Source organism: Denticeps clupeoides, chromosome 13 (assembly GCF_900700375.1).
Source record: "Denticeps clupeoides chromosome 13, fDenClu1.1, whole genome shotgun sequence".
Lineage (NCBI taxonomy): Eukaryota > Metazoa > Chordata > Actinopteri > Clupeiformes > Denticipitidae > Denticeps > Denticeps clupeoides.
Window position 1 is genome coordinate 3,041,372 of NC_041719.1, and position 21,455 is coordinate 3,062,826.

The following is a 21,455-nucleotide window of genomic DNA, read 5'->3' on the forward strand; positions in this document are numbered from 1 at the left end:
ATCTGGAACCTTCCAAAAATGTTAAAAAGAATGTGAAGAAATGCACCGCTCAAAACATAAAGGTAACAATTAACCAACACCATGTACCTCCAAGTCAATCACACTGTCCACAAACTGTCCACTTAGGAAGCAACACCGATTGACGATCAATCTCACATGCTGTTGTGCAAATGGAATAGACAACAGGTGGAAATTATAGGCAATTAGCGAGACGTCCCCAATAAAGGCGTGGTCCTGCAGGTGGGGACCACAGACCACCTCTCAGTTCCTGTACTTTCTGGCTGATGTTTTGGTCACTTTTGAATGTTGCTGGTGTTTTAACTCTGATGGTAGCAGGAGACGGAGTCTCCAAACCACACAAGTGGCTCAGGTAGTGCAGCTCATCCAGGATGGCACATCAATGCGAGCTGTGGCAAGAAGGGTTGCTGTGTCTGTCAGCGTAGTGTCCAGAGCATGGAGGCGCTACCAGGAGACAGGCCAGTACATCAGGAGACGTGGAGGAGGGCCACAGGAGGGCAACCACCCAGCAGCATGGCTGCTACCTCCACCTCTTTGCAAGGAAGCTAGACCTCATGTGGCTGGCATTTTTAAGCTGTTCCTGCAAGATGAAGGCATTGATGCTATGGACTGTCCCGCCAGTTCCTGAGTCCAATTGAGCACATCTGGGACATCATGTCTCACTGCATCCACCAACGTCGGACCACAGACTATCCATGAGTTGGTGGATGCTTTTGTCCAGGTCTGGATGGAGATCCCTCTGGAGACCATCCGCCACCTCATCAAGAGAATTTCCAGGCATTGTAGGGAGGTCATGCAGGCACGTGGAGGCCACACCCACAACTAAGCCTCATTTTGACTTGTTTTAAGGACTTTACATCAACGTTGGATCAACCTGTTGTGTGTTTTTCCTCTTTAATTTTTTATTGTGACTCAAAATCCAGACATCCATGGGTTGATAAATTAGATTTTCATCCACAATATTTGTGGGATTTTGTTGTCAAGACATTCAACTTTGTAAAGAACAAAGTATTTTAATGGTGATAGTAGCCTAGTGGGTAACACACTCGCCTATGAACCAGAAGACCCAGGTTCAAACCCCACTTACTACCATCGTGTCCCTGAGCAAGACACTTAACCCTGAGTGTCTCCAGGGGGGGACTGTCCCTGTAACTACTGATTGTAAGTCGCTCTGGATAAGGGCGTCTGATAAATGCTGTAAATGTAAATGTACATTTTATATGAATATTTCATACATCTCAGATACCGTGTGTTTTTTGAGCAGTGTACATTTTCAGTGTACGATTTACAGTCTCCTTCAAGAAGTAATAATATTACTTAAACTCTACAGGGAGTTTCAGTATTTTCCATTTTCTGTTGATATCGGTGGACACCATTGGTTTCAGGTGAAATGCAGCCCCCTGTGTCATCAAGTGGAAATTCACATTAATATACATAATACATCGTTTTTTTGAACGCAGGTGTCAAACTTGGTCCAGAAACAGCCTCGTGAATCTTTTTTCTTTTTTTACATTATACACCACGTGTACCGTACGCTGCATCGGCCAGGGTCGCGGCCATCTGTTATCCAAAGTGACACGTCATTGATTTTTTTTTAATGATGTCACATTATCACATTGTTTCTTTTCCCCTATGTTCATTGTGGCCTTCATGCCGTCCATTGACCAGTGGAGCTTAAACTGGGCTCGTTGGGACCCGCATGCATCATTAGCATCAGTGAAAGTGATTCTGTCCATTGTGATACACCAAGTCATGTCCCTGGAATTTAACCGACTAGCCATTGTGAGCAGGGGTACATTTGCGATTGGTGGACCATCCATTAAAATCATTTCTGCTCCATCTGCAGGAAGTCACATCTATTAATTTTTTTTATTTTTTTTTTTTATCACTTTGTGAATATTTGACCCGCCGACGTTTTCTTGCCAGCTGCTCTGCGGCTCTCTGGGTTTTGAAGATTGGCTGCTTGTTCTGCTGCAATCACAGAAGAGCAGCATCTGTGCCCTCTGACCCTGAGAACCGATTGGGCAGAGCTTACGATTGGCCAGTTGGAAAGGTGTTGTAGGAGGAGTACCGGCCCGCCCGTGGACACACACAGCGGACCGTGTGAAGAGCGCGTGAGAGACGCCGCTCGATATGTCTAATTTTGGAGCTGCTTTGCTACGTGGGAAAAGGTAAATTTAGCCAGAGGCCATAAAGCGAAACCCGGAGCGAACGACCGCCCCTCGGGCCAGAGCTGTTACTCCATCAGCGCCTTTTCATCCATCCTTTTTTCATCAGCCTCAGGGTGTAGCTCTCTCTCTCTCTCACACACACACACACATTTTTACTCTCCTTTTTTATTTCACTGGTCCAGGTGAAGTGTGTTATGGCTAATATGTCTTTTTTTATATTTTGTCATAAAAATGTCCACACGATGTATTATTTGCTTCTTATAATAATTCACATGGGTGCGAACCCATGGTAGTAAGCGTGTGACCTCTGTGTGATACCTTTTTTATTGTCGCAGTGTAAAATCTTCTGACCCTTTCATTTATTGAAGGCAGTGAAAAAAAAATCCAAACATTTACAATAATTAATGGCATTTACCAGACGCCATTATCCAGAGGAGTTACACGGACAGTCCCCCCCTGGAGACACTCAGGGTTAAATGTCTTGTTCAGGCACACGATGGTAGTAAGTGGGGTTTGAACCTGGGACCCACCCTAATCCCCTAGCAATTCAATCTGAGCACTTAAGACAATTTAATATTTTATGCTTTTGTACCACAGCGCTTTACCATTTGAACCATATATCAGTAATGTTAAAAAGTGTCTAATTAGGGCTGTACAAATCAAAACGAATGCCGCCACCACCGGGGGCAGCACAGCGCACACACAGTATTAACACCCATAAATATGGACCAATTCATACATATCGCATATCATCTTAACGTGCAGAATCAGGATTAGATTGCAAGGCAGCATGATACGCAGCCTAAATACCGCACCCTTCCAAGAGCTCCCCAAAAAGGGCCAAGGAATTACCGTAATACAGCTATTATGTGCACACACACAGCGCGTCGTGCGTTGTGGTTGGTGAATAGTGGTGATGAAGTTTTTTCCATGAAATCGGATGCGTTTTTATGACTGAGGAGGTGCTGGATATTCTGTTGCAGGACAGCAGCTTGTCCTGATGAAAAGAATCTACTGAGGCAGACAAAAACACCCATACACTGCAGAGAGGGTCACTTCTAAAAAGAACTGATTCAAGAAATGCCATGATACACAATAATGTAGATATAGATCATTTATTCCATTGAATGTTAGAATTGTATATTGTTAATTTTTTATACAACATTTTTCAACTTAATATTGTTCTTGTTCAGACAATGTATTTTGCATGTTGTTCTTTTGAATGGAAAACATATCTACATATATATTGGGAATTTACATATTGCATATTGATATTTTCATAATTGTCCCAAAACAGCTGTAATTAATTGGAATGAATAATTAAGTAAAAAAAAAGTATAGTAAAAAAATATATATATATAGTTCCTATAGTGTCATCTCAAATGACACATATGGTGTCCAAAACGTCACCAACGTGCCCAAATTGATAGGATTTCTAGTAATGCTTCCTGTTGTCTTTATGCAGGTTTATTATTGGGAATTAGTACTATGGGTTACTTGAGGAGTATAGCTTCTACAGCCTCTCTCAGATGTCCAAATCACCGTAAAAGTGCATCTTCATTTTCTCTGACCCGGATCTGCCGATTCCTACACTCTGGAGTAATTTCAGGGGCATTATGATTTAGAATAAAAAAAATTATACTAATGGCCATGCAGCTGTGGAGATGTTCTGTTTAATTTTGGGCATGTGTTAAAATAAATGAATGCATTTTGTTTACTGTACACGTCGCATTTAACCCTTGACAGCGCTGCTTGTTACTCTGCATTCTTCACTGGACAGAGTGAGGTGGAGGAGGTACGTCCTCCTTCCCACCTCTGCAGGCACCGCCTTCCAGGTGGTTCAGGCCCGGCTACTGACTATAAAAGTAAACGTCCGCACATCACGACTCGCGAGTAGTTGTTCAGCTCAGTGTTTATCTTGCGCGGTAGAAGCGTCTGTCGCCGCTCGGGGCGGGAGCGTGGTGTGGCGACACCTCCGTCAGCTTCGGTGTTTCTCCAACACCTCGGCTTCGCTCGGAGCCCGAGAGGTCCGTGGCGGCAGCACTGATGCAGGAGCGCCCACGCCGCGCTCCTTCCGCTTGGGACCTGGAGCTTGTCCCGGATTCCTGTCACCGCGACTCTCTCCGTCCTGCCTCTCAGCCGGTGGCCGCCGTCCCACGGTGCCTTGTGCCGGCATGCCGCACGGGCGCCCATTAGCATGTATGATAAGTGCTGAGTGGTCGACAGGGTCCATTTGGAGTCGGGCTCACAGCGCGGCGGCGCGGGGACACAGGATCATTTCGAGATCGCCTACCGCTGGGAGAAGAAGGGAGCTGCCACATTTCAGGGAAATTACTTCCTTTTCTTTTACTGTAGGCCTCCAGCATGGAGTTGGTACGCTGCCCTGCCAAAAACAAGTCACCACGTGGGTTTCAACAAGCGTTGGTTAATTACTGCATAATTATTGGTCCTGCTTTATGCAAATTAAAGCACTAAAATTGGGTTAAGAACAGTCCAGCGCATGAGGTTGAGAGGGGAAGCGCGTGAAGTGAATTCGCAAATCGCGGTACACCCGTCCCTTCCCGATTCCCTACGCCGGGTTTCGTTGTTGTTATTATTCTGACACCGTCGTGGTATGTGCGATGTATGGCCGCGGCCTGGCCTGTGAATTCCTGCCTTGTGGCCACAGGGTAGGCCGGGCGTGGTCCGCGTCGGCAGTTGTAAGACTTGTGGTCCGAGTTTGGTCTTGCAGGGTCCCTGCGGTCATTAAAAACCCAGAAAAGTCATGGAATTTAAAAAGAATTAAAAAATTTTTTTAGGCCTTGAAAAGTTTTGAACATATTAAATCGCGGAAAAGTCGTTGAAATCTGATTGACACATGAATGTGGTAGTAGGTGGTAGCCTAGTGGGGTAACACAGTCGCCAATGAAACCAGAAGACCCAGGTTCAAATCCTACTTACTACCATCGTGTCCCTGAGCAAGACACTTAACCCTGAGTGTCTCCAGTGGGGGACTGTCCCTGTAACTACTGATTGTAAGTCGCTCTGGATAAGGGCGTCTGATAAATGCCATAAATGTAAACATAAATGTATTATGAAGGGCATAGTTTCCGTAAGTCTGTGCGAGAGTCTACATTGTAGACTTTTACAGCTACAACGTATAAAACTAGCGCAGGTCTGTAGTGTCTTTGCTGTCTTTGCGTAGCGAACCGCGTCACATGCTGCTGCGTGCGTTGCTTCCATATTCCAGCACCTCCACAGCCGCATCTATTTTAAAAGTCATGTAAATTACATGCCGAAGCCTGATCCGACCCATTTTACTCAGGCTTGGAGGAAGAAACACTGTCGTTCAAGCTATTCAGGGTTGTCGTAAAAATTTAGTTGAATAATTTTCTGGTAAATTTGAACAGAAAATTATTCAATTTATCACACACCCCCCATCATTTGCACAGAAACATATGGTCATGAAAATTTGCCTTAGAGTAACTGAAAAGTCCTGGAATTTCTTTTGTAAAAATGTGTAAGAGCCCGGTCTTGGTGTTAAAGGTTGTGATGTGGTGCGAGTGTGGAGCGTCCCCTGTGAGAGTGATTCCCTTTTCCCGTTTCCACTTCCCATTTCCCAAGGTATAGAGCCCTATATGTTTGTTTTTCCTGTAAGACATTTTTCTTCATGATCCGAGGTCGCTTCAGTTGGTCCTGTCAGGGTTCAACAACATTACGTGGCCTGAATATACCAAATCACCGCAATTTTACAGCAATGATTTTTTTTACTTGAGGTGGTGGTTATAGCCACATTGATCCAGTCCCACAATGAGATTGCCCCAGGACGCGCTCTGTCGGGGTCTGTAGCTTTAAATGCAGATGAGGAGGAGAGCGGCCTATAGAAGTGAGGGGGCATTCACGGAGGTGACGTCATCAATACCATCCACTAACCACAATGGTTGCCACAACCAGGACGTCGTGTGAACTTTCCCCTTGTGATGACATATGGGTACAAATTCCAGATCGGATCACCTGAGACGCTCTCTGAACGGTGACGCAGAATGGCCACCTCTTTAGCGCTCTTTACACCTGTCGCCATTTCAGGATCATAGACAGGCTCGGGGGGAACTCGTACTAATGTTAAATCATCTCACAAAGTGACATTTGCATGTCAGGGGACCTTTAAATGCAGAGGACACATTTTGTGCTGTGCTGCAGTGTATCACAATGACAAAAACAACCACTTTGTGGCCCCCTTCAACCCCAGGGTTGAATAAATGGGACCAGGGCCATCAGGGGGCCACAATATTCATAAAAGGGGTTAGGGTTAGTATTTGTCCAATATCCTTGCACTCAATCCCTGGTTTTGGTAAGGTTTATACATGGTTTCAATGTCACGCCACATTGATACGCTTTAAAAAAGTGCACACGGTGACATTTTGGACAGATGAGTGACTAGACGGGCACTACTGGGAGCCAATCAGCTGTCACTGGGGGCCAATGCCCCTTTGGCCCCGCCCCTAGAACTGCCCCTGAGTAGGACAGGGGCCTTATCTTAACCCCTGGGAAAGATTACTGTGGATAAAACAAATTGTGCGCACCCCGGTTAAAAGGCAGGTGTTTGGGGTACAACGCGATACGAAATCACTATAAATAATTTCAAGAATTTTCCCACCTTTAAGGTGACATGTAGCCTGTACAATTCAACTTCCTTACCTGCTAGGCCACCCCTGCACTACGTAACATGTAATTAATGTATGAAGATGTTATGGATGTTATGGTCTCTGTATAAAAGCGAATTTTTTAATAGTGCTATATGTCTTTTGTTATGGTGGGTGGAGCAAAAATTGATTCTACGGCCAGCGGAGGGCACTGAGGGTGTGTGTGTGTGTGTGTGTGTGTGTGTGTGTGGGGGGGGGGGGGGGGGGTTTAATGCGTCATCCCTCATTTCTCCCCCGGTGAAATTGTCGTTGTCAGGTGCAGCTCTGATGCTCCCGCCGCAGCGGCGGTGGGTGTGTGCCGCACGGCGTGGCCGGTGTTTTAAGAGCAGGTCGCACTAATGAAAGGGAGCTGTGAGATGGGGAAAGATTACAGTCATTCCGACGGCTGTAATGGAGCAGGCAGTTGGCGGCGCGCTCTCTGTGACTGGAGATGTCAAAACAGAGAGGAACGGGGGGAAGATGCGGCACATGGCGTCATCTCATGAAGACAGAGCAGGAGAGATGGCCACGAACAACGAGGCGCCAACATATTAGTCAGCATAATATGTGATGCCCTATTTGTCTACTTGGTTTGTTCTAAAAACTGGGGTAGCAATAACCTAGCGGGTAACACACTCGCCTATGAACCAGAAGACCCAGGTTCAAACCCCACTTACTACCATCGTGTCCCTGAGCAAGACACTTAACCCTGAGTGTCTCCAGGGGGGGACTGTCCCGGTAATTACTGATTGTAAGTCGCTCTGGATAAGGGCGCCTCATAAATGCTGTAAATGTAAAAACTGGTCTTTTTGACTTTGACAACTCAACAGCACCATCTAGTGGCGCTTCCTTTAATAAAACTTCGTACTGAAATTGCCTTTGCAATTACATTTACGTTTACGGCATTCGTCAGACGCCCTTATTCAGAGTGGTGAGAGGGACAGTCCCCCAGGAGACACTCAGGTTGTCTTGCTGGTAGTAAATGGGGTTTGAACCTGGGACTGAAGGATGCTGATATATACCAGTAATTATAAAGAAATCTGTGCATTTACTATTATCAGTGCATATTGCATTTCAGGAACCCCCCTCGCCGCACGGCTCCCTGAAACAGACGTCTTGTAAACCGCTTTCGACAGCTTCCTCTATTATTTATATTCTCCCCGCCTCTTCCTGTTGTGAATATGGATCCCGGTGTCAGGCGGAACGGCTGTAAGTGTATCAGCATCGTAACAGGAGCGCCGGGCCACCGCTCTCATTTAATTCCGCTCACTCCGGATTATTCCCGCCTTTTTGAGCGCGGGAATTCAGTTGGCCCGGCCGGACCTTTTCTGGGTTTCTTTTGAGGAGCAGTCTCTGACCCTTTTTGTGTCCGGATGCCTGTGTGTAATTGTGTGTGTTCACCTTCTTCTGCAGTAGTGTGTCATTGGCAGTGTGAGTGCCAATGTTCATATATCACAGTGTGTCTGTGTGTGTGCAGTGCATAAATTTCTGCATGTAATCAGCACGTTCCCTCGTATGTGACCTTGTGTATGTTCTTTGTGTGTGTGTGTGTGTGTGTGTGTGTGTGATAAAAAGAGTGAAGTGATTGTCATTGTGATACACAGCAGCATAGCACAGGGTGACACAGTGAAATTTGTGAGCAGTGGGCAGCCATGACAGGCGCCCGAGGAGCAGTGTGTGGGGATGGCGCTTTGCTCAGTGGCACCTTCACGGATCGGGATTCGAACTGGCAACCTTCTGATTACGGGGCCGCTTCCTTAACCGCTAGGCCACCGCCGCCCCAGCGGTGTGTGTTGTTGATGTTAATTTAACATTTTGCCACCGCCGCTCCAGCCAGTACAATCGTTGAGGCGGCGATTTGTCGATATTGGCAGTTCACTCGATAAACGACTGGTTCAGATGCTGGTTTGCCTCGGAGCTTCAATTACACACGGCACAAAGAGCTGGGGGGTCCGGGGGTCCATCACTTTCCTGAAACAGGTGTTCTGCTGGAGAACACATCCAGTGCAAACACAGGCATGAAACGAACCTGTCTGTTTACAATTCTAATCATAGTGATTTCAGGTCAAATTGTGCCTAATGACAGTCATTATTAATAATTAATTAGTGGCCCTGTACGGCGTGCTTTAGTGGCTTGAGGGTTTTGCCATTCCACATGGAAGTTGGTTTGTTTCATACCAGAGAATTTAATATTCATTCATTCGGGGGGCCGTGGTGACCTAGCGGGTGAGGAAGCGGACTCGTGACCGTAATCGGTTGCACCTCCAAGGTGCCACTGAGGTCCCCTTGAACACTCCCTGTCATTTTAATTTTTTTGGTTGAAAACTTTGAATACGTGAATTCTTTCTTCATCTTTGCATGTGCGTGATCAAGACTCCAACTCACTGAGAGTGAGTCAGCAGTAACAGGTTAAAGCCAAAAAACTCTCTCTGTCAGACACACACACACAGCCTTCAACAAGATGAATTTAGTGTCATCACTTCTGAAGGGATTTTTTCCCCTTCCAGTGGTGAATAAAATGCTGATGAATAAGCACAATCTTCTGTGTGTGTGTGTGTGCTTGTGTTCCATACATTTTCCATAGTATTTTTTTTAAACAGTGTGAAATTCCTGTACATGTGAGGACATTTTGCTGGACCCCACATATAGATTTTTATAAAACTTATAGGTGATTCATATAAAGGAGATAACCCAGATGTGTGTGTGTGCTTGTGTTCCATACATTTTCCATACTGTTTTTTTTTAAACAGTGTGAAATTCCTGTACATGTGAGGACATTTTGCTGGAGCCTACATTTAAATTTTTATAAAACTTATAGGTGATGCATATAAAGCAGATAACCCAGATGTGTGTGTGTGTGTGTGTGTGTCCGTCCTTCTCTGTGTTCTCTGACTCTAATGGGCACATTTGTTCCGACCTGTCAGCTCCATGTGGCTCATCATCACCTTGTATCTGAGAGAGAGGGAGGAACCGAGAGAACCAAGGCTCATCGTTAACACCCCAGAACCTGGGCGGAGCCAAGCCATTTATTGGCTCACTCGGATAGGTCCGCCAGACGACACCTGGACCGCCGAACAGTGTGTGGGTAGATAAATGGGTTAACAAATGAGCCCAAGTCTCAAAATGAACTATCGAGACAGGTCCCCCATATGCATAAGTGTGTGTGTGTGTGTGTGTGTGTATAAGCCCTGAACTTAACAGTCTTCCAGTTCTGTGTTCTGCCATCGTCCTCACCTCGCTGATGGTTCCGTGGCTGTTCTCCCCCTCCCCGGTCGTTAGCGCGCCCTGCTCACTTCGTTCATTAAAAGCTGAAGGGCCCGTCAGTGAGGTACCTGATCCTGGCCCTAATTAGTCCCGTAATAACGCGGAACCGGTCCGTCACGGCCACGTCCCCTCTGGTGATGACACGTGATAAGCGATGGCTCTCAGCCGCGATTAGCTGACGCCGTGGCTAACGACGGGGAGCTCGCCACCACAGTGTTAATTAAACACGTCACACACACGTAGCTTTTCAGCCCCTTTGTTTGATTAAAGGTTTTTTTTTTACATTAAAAAAAAAAACCTTCTACTGCAGCGTCCGACTAATTTAAATATCTTGTTCCATTAGGAACTGGTCACTGCGCTCATCCACTAATGAGGGAGGTTCCCGCCATGTCTGTCGTTTAATTGGTTTTGGTGGACTGATCAGTCCTTTGCATTAAATGCCCCAATTTATGACCCCACAGCAACATTTAGAGGGTAACAGAGCTCATGGAAGGCTGTGAAGGAGACCATGCACTTATAATTTAAATGTGACCAGATCAGATAAACCTTTGTTGTCATTGTCACTTCTCAATCAATAACGAAATTTAAGGCGCAGTCGACTCAGTATGAGGCATGTAGTTCAGACAATAAAGACTAGGAATCCAAGTGGGGACTTCTTTTTTTTTTTTTTAAGGTCTTGCATAAGGGATCTATGTCTCTGTTTTTTTGGGGATTTCTATGTGTGTGTGCGTGTGTGCGGACACATTTAATTTCTTCGTGATTTTCATTTGAAATCACATTCAGTAAAATGTATAATTTAATATGAAATTAAAGTACTAATTATCTTATGATAATTAGCTGCCGAGTTGGAATATGGGATTCTCGCGGCTTGGCTGGGAGGTTTGTGGCGGTGGTTAACCAGACGGTGTGACCTGCGGGATTATTTCATTATGAAAAGTGGCTGGACGCGGGCGGAGTTTGACGCAGATTGATGAGGTAGATCTTATATCGTACCTCTGTGTGTGTGTGTGTGTGTGTGTGTGTGTGTGTGTGTGTGGGTGTCCTTCTCTCCAGGCAGCAGCCGTTTATCGGTGTGTTCTGTAGGAGAGGATGAAATGTCAGTCAGTGCAGCGGGAGGCTCGGGTAGGACTGGGCGGGTCCGACTCCACGCGGGGGGCCGAGGGACCCTCGAGGCGGGAAAAGTGGAGGACCCGACATGTGAGGGAGAGGAGGAAGGTGCAGAAGGGAGAATGTTCCGCCTGCGGCGTCTGTGTCTGCATGCTTGGTTGAACACAGCAAACATAAAAACGATGGAGCGGCGGCGGCGTCTATTACCGAGCAGAAAATAAACATTATGGACGGCGTGGTGTGCGTTTGATTTCCTTGTTCTCCCCCATGATGCTCTCTGTCCAAGGAGAAACGTATGTTGGTGTCTGCGAGGGCGAAACTGGAGTTCTGAACGTTTCATTGTCGTTCTAAAGACTTTCTGTGACGCCACAAAATCTTTGTCAGTGTTACAAGGTCACCCAGGGGTCAAGTGCTCCATCCTCTGAATTGATATGATGGGAGAGGTGTCTGATCTTCTGCACCCTTTCCCCGAATGCTGGGCTGGTCGGAGAGTAAATGAGATTCATCGAGTGTGATTGGAGGTCACATCCGATGACCTGCAGACGCTATTTAACACCTATGATAAAAAATAAGGGTCTTATTTCCACCATGCTGCTGATCAGAGGAGACAGTCAGAACCGAGGAGAAAAAAATACATTAAAATTCTGGTGTGATTCTGTGCATTTTCTGAGGAACCCTTCAGAATAATCAAATGTAGGGTGTTCCTCAAAGTCGGGGGGAAGATCCTTAGCAAGCAGAGTTTCAGTGGAGGACTTGCTAGAGTGTTCGCTTGCCTCACTTCTGAAAGACCTGGAAAGGTCCTTGACTTTGAGAAACACCTTTTAATCAAACTGTGACTGGGCACTCGTGACGGAAGTCAACCAGGAATATCAACTGGGTGGATTCCATCTGGGTTCTGTTTGGTAATCCTTCTGCATCTTCTCTCTCTTTTGCCTCTCTGTTCACAGGTAGAATGCAAGAAGGCCCAGCCTAAAGAAGTGATGTTTCCCCCGGGGACGAGAGGGCGGGCCAGGGGTCTCCCGTACACCATGGACGCCTTCATGCTGGGAATGGGAATGTTAAGTGAGTTTACGCTCCTTCTCTTTAACTCTTAGCCGAGGGGTTTAACGAAGTCGTCCTCTCAGGCGTCGTCCTCATCGGCCAACAAAGGTAAAGTTTTAATTAAGGAGAGCCGGAGAATCTCCTGCTGGGTCAGAACTTCCCTTTTCCCGTCCTTCTTCGGTCTGTTCTTATGGACATCACATTAAAAGCATGTTTATGTATTAGAATGAAGATCAATGAGCTCCATCCTACACGTTGACTTCAAAAGCCATGCAAAATAAAAAAAAAAAAAACAAGAAACCGTCTGAAGGATGAGCGGAGGCCAGCTCTTCTTAAGGAACCCAGACTCTGGGAGGTGCAGCAGGGGATGTTTTCAGCAACGTATGATTAAAAATGACTTCGAATGAAGAAGAACTTGCTGCTTGCTGATTTGCTGTAGGTGAAAGAGCCAGAAAAACAAAACAAAAACGGATAAATGAACAAAGTCGTTCTCTGCTTTGTCGGAGACGCATCTTGATGAGTGAAATCAGAATCTATTCTTCTGCCAAATGCACGTTTCATACCCAGACACTGACCAATCAGGACTCCCAAGCACAAGCGAGGACAGTTTTCTAGGAGGAACTGTCTACCCACCCACCCTCCCGGCCCTTTTAATTGGTGTGTAATTACACTGGGAACACAACAAGAAAAGCATCCTAGATCTGAATGAATGAGGTATTCTTATTAAATACTTTGTTCTTTATATAGTGGAATGTCTTGACAACAACACACACAAAAATTATGGATGGAAATCAAATTTATCAACCCATAGAGGTCTGGATTTAGAGTCACACTCAAAATGAAAGTGGAAAAACACCCTACAGGTTGATCCAACTTTGAGATAATGTCCTTAAAACAAGTCAAAATGAGGCTCAGTAGTCTGTTGCCTTCACGTGCCTGTATGACCTCCCTGCAACGCCTGGACATGCTCCTGATGAGGTGGCGGAAGGTCTCTTAAGGGATCTCCTCCCAGACCTGGACTAAAGCATCCGCCAAACTCCTGGATAGTCTGTGGTCCGACGTTGGTGGATGGAGCGAGACATGATGTCCCAGATGTGCTCGATTGGATTCAGGTCCGGGGAACGGGCGGGACAGTCTATAGCATCAATGCTTTCAACTTGCAGGAACTGCTGAAACACTCCAGCCGCATGAGGTCTAGTTCCTTTCACAGAGGACACCACGCTGAGAGACACACACAGCAAACTTTCTTGCCACAGCTCCATCCTGGATGAGCTTGTGGGGTTCTAGACTCCGTCTCCTGCTACCACTAGAGTTAAAACACTAGCAACATACAAAAGTGACCAGAACATCAGCCAGAAAGCACAGGAACTGAGAGGTCACCACCTGCAGGACCACGCCTTTATTGGGGACGTCTTGCTAATTGCCTATAATTTCCACCTGTTGTCTATTCCATTTGCACAACAGCGTGTGAAATTGATCGTCAATCGGTGTTGCTTCCTAAGTGGACAGTTTGACTTCACAGAAGTGATTGACTTGGAGTTACATTTTGTTGTTTAAGTTTTCCCTTATTCTTTTGACCAGCGTATTTCTGACACCCAGAAGAGGATGTTCTTATAAAGTGTAAAAAGGGGAGGCATGATTGACAGCACTCACATTATGGACCACTCCCTGCCGGTCTCTGGGCCACGCCACATGTCATGTCATATATTGCACCCCAACAATATGCCTGAACTACAGGCACTGTGTGTGTGTGTGTGTGTGTGTGTGTTTGTGTGTGTGCTTACTGACACACAGTTAATCCCCTACAAATCTGATGCGAGTGGGGGGAAAAAACAGGAAACACAGTGGCAAAAAAAAAAAAAAAAGCTGTGGGGGTGGAGCCAATATCTCTCTAATTCCCACCCCGCCCCCCCTAGCTTCTTGAGCCGTGGATTTAGTGACAAGAGATAATTACTGTGAGATTGATTGTCTGCCGAAAGTAACTGAAGCAAATAAATCGTTTGAGGCCCGGCGCAGAATTCCGAGCGGCGGGTCCTAATGAAAGCGGCTCGGACAGGCCGCTCCGCCCGTAATCTGGCTTGATGAAGCATCCTCGCGCCGAGCCCGCTGTGAAATATGCTATTGATATTCCGGCCGGCCCTCGGACGCAGCCGCCCCCCGCAAAATCCGCCGACACCGGGGCTGCACATTACAGAAGCAAACCAAGAGGAAAATTGAAGTACGGTTAAATTATAAATTTATAGTTCCATTTGTCCTGACCTCCAGAGTGCCCAGCGGGGGGAGAGGAGTGACTCCGGCCCGGGTGATCATTCTACACCACCATAGGTTTTACCCGGTTTCATCCTGATGCCCACATGCAAGCTGTGGAGTCCCTGAGTTCGCCGCTTCAACAGGGTGGCCCAAAATTAACAAGAGTTCCGTTTTTATTAACAAGCAACTGTACAGTTTTCCTGTGAAAATTGGAGGTGCCACTTATCACTGCTCCCTGGGCGTGTTCCACGGCGGGATGGTTAAATACAGAGAACGCTTTTCACTGTGTCCACTGGGCGCTGTGCTAGTCACTCTCACTTCGCTCTCTCTCTGTTCTTAACTCACGTACTGGACTAGTTCTGTTAACGATAACAATTTCACAGTTCTAATCTCATGTACATGTCGATTTTACCGACATTGTCAGGCGGTCGCCGCGGTTACGTCGCAGCATTTATTTAAAGTTGAGCGGAACGAGCTTTTGGCCAGTTTTATGGAATCTGATTAGTTCAGCCACTGCGGTGGCAAATAACCTCCGAATTTCCCTGGGCTGGTTTTCGGGAATGTTTTTGGTTCCAATTAGGGGAATTTTGGGGGAAAAAAACACATAAACACCTTCATGGCAGTCTATCAGACAACTGTGGCAATTTAGCAAGAGGCTAATTAGCGCTATGAGCAATAACTTTAAATTATGTGTGTATAATAAGCGTGTCAATTACAGATTGGACCTTTCAGAAACTATTATCATTTTTAAAGTAGAAAAGTGTAACGTTCGTTTGTGTTCTCGGAATTGATCGGAATTCTCTCTTCTAGCCACTCTAGCAGGAATTAGGTTTAACATAAGGCGGCAGGAGAAGCTTTTATGTTGCTGTTGCTGTTGCTTGGCAACCATTGCATGTTAATGAACTATATTACAAGGACGAGCTGTTTGTAATGATTATTGCTGCTAATAAATGCAATAATTTATTGAATATTAGTGAACGTAATCATGCTGCTGCTGCTACAGCGGTTTAGCCAGTCGGAATTGAGTGTGACAGTATGTGCTGTATGCTTCATAAAAATCAAAACAATTCGTTGCCTCGGGTGGCGGGTGGATCCACGGGCAACATTCCTCCAACCGTCGCTGGAAAAAGCGGGACGCCTTCCATGCCGCTCAGCCCCCACCCGGACCAAAAGGAAGCAGGCCTCATTATTTAGAGCCCCCCCTAATTTCTGAGTCTCCAAAATCTCATTACGGTGAGCCCCTTGCCCCACCCTGCTCTGCCGGCGCCTTTGTTTACCGCACCTAATCGAGCCATTTATCTTTATTGTGTTTGGGTCTCATGTATGTTTGCACAAAATTAATACACCCTTAAAGTCCCCGCGCGGGGGGAAAAAAAAAAAAGAAAAGCGGCGGATAATTGAATTTAAAGTGAATCTGAACTGTTCAGCCATAAAATAGGTGCATTAGCATTAGCATGCATATTAATGGCACAAATAGGAGCAGGGGGAGAGCGGCGTGGCGCCGATAAACTGACAGAGATGCACTCTGACAAGGGGTGTCTGAAACATATTTCTTATATTTGCGCTTTTATTGCATGTGGTTTAGAAAAATCTTTTACAGTACCTGTGTTACACATTGGCAGGGTCTTTAAAAACACTTAGAGACGTGCGTGTGTGTGTGTGTGTGTGTGTGTGTGTGTGTGTTTACTCTAATCCTCCATGCTGTCAGCAGAGGCCTGACTCCACTCCATTCCCTGTAAGCTCTTTAAATGTCAGAGGAAAAGCCCCTGTCATGTATATTTGCCTCCAGCGCGTGGCATTTCGGGCTCTGAGGGGAGCGGGGGGGGCACATGCGGCGCGGCTGCAGAGGGGCGTGGCGCTCGGTGCGCCCGCAGACGCCAACCCGGGGTAAACTGGCAGGAACCCGCCGCTAATGAGCGCCAAAGGTGAAGGGACCACTAATGGCACCGAAATGGTAGCTGCAGAGATGCAGATTAAAAATAGCTGTGCTGGTTTTATCCTTCGTATCATGCAGAATAGTTTGTTAATTACTATAAATCGGAACATTTTTAAAACAAGCAAAAAGGATTTTACTGGTATTAAACAGTCGAGTCAGTGTCTATATCTCGATTTATAATCAGCCTGTCATAAATGTTCCTTTAATCCTCCTCTTATTACAACTGTAGTAAATTTATATTTTTTAATTTTCAGGGACTTCAAATAAAAGTATGACGATGGTGGGCATCACTCAAACCGTTCTTGTGAACATGACGACATGGACACAACGCAGAGCTGCTTTTTTCCCCTAATAAATTATAATCTTTAGTAATATGCTGGACTGGTCAATCCCGATGGATTTGGGGTGAATTATGAGTCAGTGATTGACGGCGTCTGATTATTTATGTGTTTGTCTACATCTTCTCTGGTGCATCATGAATAAAATATATATATATAAAAACGCGCGAGGTGGCGCGCCATTAAAAAGTTCTGCCTCAGCGGAGAGACGTCCGCAGCGAAACGGCAGAACGTTCGAGTAAACCCCCGGCCCACCCCCCCAGGAACCGGCGCCGGTTCTCCCCTCCTTCTGTTCCGTCCGGATAAAAAGACGTTTTTCTCCCCGCCGCGGCGTCCTCCCTCCCTCCCTCCCTCTCCTCGCCTCCGCGGCGCTAATCCGCGGTGTCCTGGCAGCAGACCTCAGCCGGTCATTGTCTCTTATCCTGTCATGTCCTCCGTGATCGATTGGTCGGGGCTATAAAAGAAAGGTTATCGATCAGGGAGGTCGGTGGCGAAACAACAAACCGAGTCTTGGTACAGTCACCTTTATACAAAAACTCCGCCCCTCCCTCCGTCCCTCTCCTCCTCACAGCCTTCAGGCCGCGCTGACCTCCATCTTTTTCTCCTCTCTGTGCTCTCTGCGTGTTCCACCACCGTGGGCATCAATATAAAGAGACAGTCCGTTTTGTGGTAGTGAGCTATGGCGAAAGTCGGAACCCGGAACCGCTCTGAACCTCGGAAATTTCCACAGACCTGGAACCGGCAACACGCACGACCGGGGTCTGAGTTTCTCATCGATCACGTGGGCCGGTGGCGGCTGCCCACGTGCGATGCTTAAATACAGAGGACATGTTCCACCGTGCCACCGTGTGCTGCGCTGCAGTCTTTCTCTTTCACTTCACTTCTCACATTTCTGTTTTTTTCCCCTTTTTTTTTCTCCTCCTCTCAAGGTTACCCCAACATCGTAGCAACGTACGGCCGAGGATACACTGGCTTCGCCCCGAGCTACAGCTACCAGTTCCCCGGTAAGTTCCATCCAGTTATGAGCTGCTGCCGGGTGATGGACATTCTGGTGAATGCAACACGCACACACACACACACACGCACACACACACACACGCTGGCTAAAACTGTGGGGATGATTTTCACGATAAAAGTAGAATTTTCGGTTCAGTTTCAGATGGATGACTTTTGTCTGTGGTCACTGGTTCTAGTGAAATTGAGAGTTGCGCTGATTGTGGTGATGTGCGACACACTCTCTTCACGTCGGAGTTGTAGTTTGCAGGAAGGATCATTCTTGTGCTTTTGTTATAAGTCGACAGGTTGGTAACTCGCCGTTTTCTGCGGAAACGAGGCGGGTGTCTCGCCGAACGCCCTTGGTGTCGGGAGCCGGCGGTCCGGCACAAGCGAGCCGAACCTCCCACGCTGCCGTGGCGAACAGAACCTGGAGCTCAGAGCGAGTTCCGGTGGGGGAGCGGTATAAATAAACGGAGCGAAGGGGGGAAATGGATAATGAAGAAGTGTAAATTGGCAGGCGCTCCAGAAAGCTGCTGGTGTGACTAAGCCGGGGAAAGGAGATTAAAACATCAGTGAACCGGAGGCACCTCGTCCAGTAGGAGGCGCCGGCGGGGTGCCGTGTTGTTTAACTTGCGAAGGCTTCTGTGCAGTGCGAGCGACGGATATATTTGTCGCTTTGGGTGCGATGCTCTTTTCAGCATCTGACAATTGGAAATTATTTGCTAATAAATATCAGAGAAGATCAGAAAATGTCACACCTGCCCAAAAAAATAATTAATTAATTAATTACTTAATCTGCGACCTAAGGTTTTTAGTGTCATATAAGGATGCACCACTAGATGGAGCCCTCTTGCAGTCATCAAGGTAGCTTATAATATAATATAATATAATATAATATGTAATATAATCCATAGTCCATATTTGTATTTTATGACCTTCTAATGACAAAGGGAGATGTCTCATGGGAGAAGGAACTTCTCACACTTTAATTGAACCTGGAGGAAGCTCATGTTCAGAGCTAATGATGGACACACTGTAAAAATGTTCAATTGTTTTACTTTTAATTGGCAAAATTCAAATTCTGATTGAGCGTCGTTAGAAAAGGTCATTTCGTAATTCGAGCACATTAATTAATACGAAATGTCTCTTTTCATTTTGTACCCCGTGAGCCCCCGATTTTCCCCAGTAATCTGATAGGTGCTTTGGGATTTCTGCATGGTTTTGTAAAGTTTGTCGCAGTTTACGCACCGTGCGTGTAAGTTTGCTCCGAAGTATTTTTTTTCCTGGCGGTCGGTCGAGAACGACCTTCACCCTCGACGTGGGAGTTTATAGAAAGGCGGACGCGTTGTTTTTTTTCCCCCTCAGCTCAGCACTCGCAGCACCTGCGGCGGTGAAGTTTTGGTCATTTGCTTTTTGCTCCACCCCCATTTTTCTTTTCTTAGCCCGCGTTCCGTGTCCGTCGGAACGCGAGGGCCAGGCTGGATGCCGACTTTTCACTTTTCACCTCCACCTAAATCCCGGGCTGTCCCGCTAAAAGCCATCTTTCCCCCCCGTGCGGGCGGTGACCTTGGTGTTGGGCGCGAGGCGAGAGGCTCGGCGCGGCGTACGGGGATTTGGCCGTAATCTCCGCTGTAGCCGAAGTTAAAATTGCCTGTTGAAAAGAGAGGAGGTAATTCTGTCTGAAGTAGTGCCTCTAATCCACACAGGTGACTGGATCTGAAAGAAGGTGTGTGTGTGTGTGTGTGTGTGTGTGTGTGTGTGTGTGTGTGTGTGTGTGTGTGTGTGTGTGTGTGCATGTGTGTGTGTGTGTTGTGTGTGTGTGTGTGTGTGTGTGTTGTGTCGACCAGATAGGATATACCTAGAGTCGGATCAGTGACTGCTAAGATACACACACAGTGAATATTAACAATGTAAAATATCAGCATGTCGTGTTGGTTTTATTAAATTCTTAAACACAAACGTACACACACACACACTAAATATTCACTAAACACACTTAAGATCTTATGCATATGAAATATGAAACATACATTTAAGCACTCACATCCATGCATATGCTCTACACACTGTACACACACACACACACACAGACGTAAGCTTAAGCATAAACACCTACAAACAAAATACACACACTCTTATGCATGATCATGAACACACACAAAAAGGTGGGTTATAACCTGGAAGTGCAATATATTTTCTATTACTTTGAGTGTATAGAAGGCCTAAACACACACACACACACACACACACTCTGTGGTGGGTAGTGGTGATAGTGGGTGGTAGTGTTGATGGTTGGTGTTCCCATAAAAACCAATAAAAAAAACTGAGCGCGACGTACATCCAGATGTGTGTGTGTATCGGCCTTTATCTGTACTTCTGACACACACGCACACACACACACACACACACACACACACACCCTCCTGAACGAGAGACAGACAGGGAGTGGTGGAGGAGGCAGACTGCATGACACTTAAACACAGAGAGAAGAAGGAAAAAAGGAAACAGGTGAAGAGATGCTGCGGTTTCAGAAAAGCGCAACAGAAGGAGGAGTGATGAGCAGTGAGGGAGATGGAGAGAAGGACCGAAAGGTCGGAGCTGGGCGGAGAGGTGGAGAGAGAATGAAAGGAGAGCGACGAGGAGCCAGGAATCAGATAGCGAGGGACAGAAGGAAAATAACAGAGTGGGATGAAAGAGTCGGGCGATGAGACGAGAGCGTGATGGAGGGCTGCGAGACGGACGGGAGGCGGGCTGAGGGATGGAGGGATGTGAGGTGGATGAGAGGAGGAGTGAGGGTCTCTCCAGCAGCTGCGCCGCCTCATCCAGCTCTTCACCCAAATTAGCTCTAATTGAAAAGCTGCTTATTAGCCCAGTAGGCGCATGGTGCAGCATGGATGCAGCGTGTTACTGGCTGAAAGAGGGGCCGCTGTGCCCGCCACACGCACACACCTTTTTATTCCATATGTGCAAATAACACATCGCTATCAGCTACGGGAATGTAGTTTACCGTGTGTGTGTGAGAGAGGTGCAGAAGCAGGTCTTGTGGAGAACGTCAGGAAGCATCAACCTTTAAAGGCAGGAAGAAGTCGTTCCGAAATCACACATAACACACGTGTCAAATTCCATAACCAGTCATCTTTTTTTTGGGCTGGTAGTGGGCGTGGCTACGTTTGCGGAGAGACGCGGAGGACGCTGTTGACGGGAGGGGGGTTAAATCCTGCACAATGAAGATGGGGGTGTGAGAGCTGTCAGTCATCTCTGTGTCCCTGAGCAAGACACTTAACCCACTTAAGACACTTTAATGTAAACAAATGCCTACAGGCTCCTCCCCCTTTTTTAAACATCAATGAAGGAACCTTGTTTGCCTTGCTGGTCGTTCAGCAGACGGAGTGGACGGAGGAAGACAGGGGCGAGACGTCCTCTGCTGTGGCCCCCCTGGGCTCAGGCTCTGCTGGGGTGGGCCGGGATGAAGGGGAAGCGCAGCGTAGAGAAATGGAAAGCTCAATATTAGCTTTATCTCCGCCAGTAATAAAGGGCCATGAAATTGATTTAATGCCGCTGGGCTCCTCCAGGGCGGCGTCTCTCTGCGCCTGTGAACACAAAAACAATGAGCCGCCGGGATCTTCTAATTAACCCGCCTAATCCGGCCGACTTAATCTCTCCCGCTCTCCGC

The 21,455-nt window shown here is 46.8% G+C and overlaps 1 protein-coding gene across 13 annotated transcripts in view; it reads left to right on the forward strand.

Moving 5' to 3' along the window:
- Nucleotides 1–21,455, forward strand: part of msi2b (musashi RNA-binding protein 2b) — a 163,911-nt gene that overhangs the window by 118,038 nt on the left and 24,418 nt on the right. For all 13 annotated transcript variants that reach the window (XM_029000062.1, XM_029000064.1, XM_029000065.1 and 10 more), the window contains 2 exons: nucleotides 12,169–12,283; nucleotides 17,716–17,790. In XM_029000062.1, coding sequence (XP_028855895.1) covers nucleotides 12,169–12,283; nucleotides 17,716–17,790 — 190 coding nt within the window. The remainder of the gene's footprint in view (nucleotides 1–12,168; nucleotides 12,284–17,715; nucleotides 17,791–21,455) is intronic.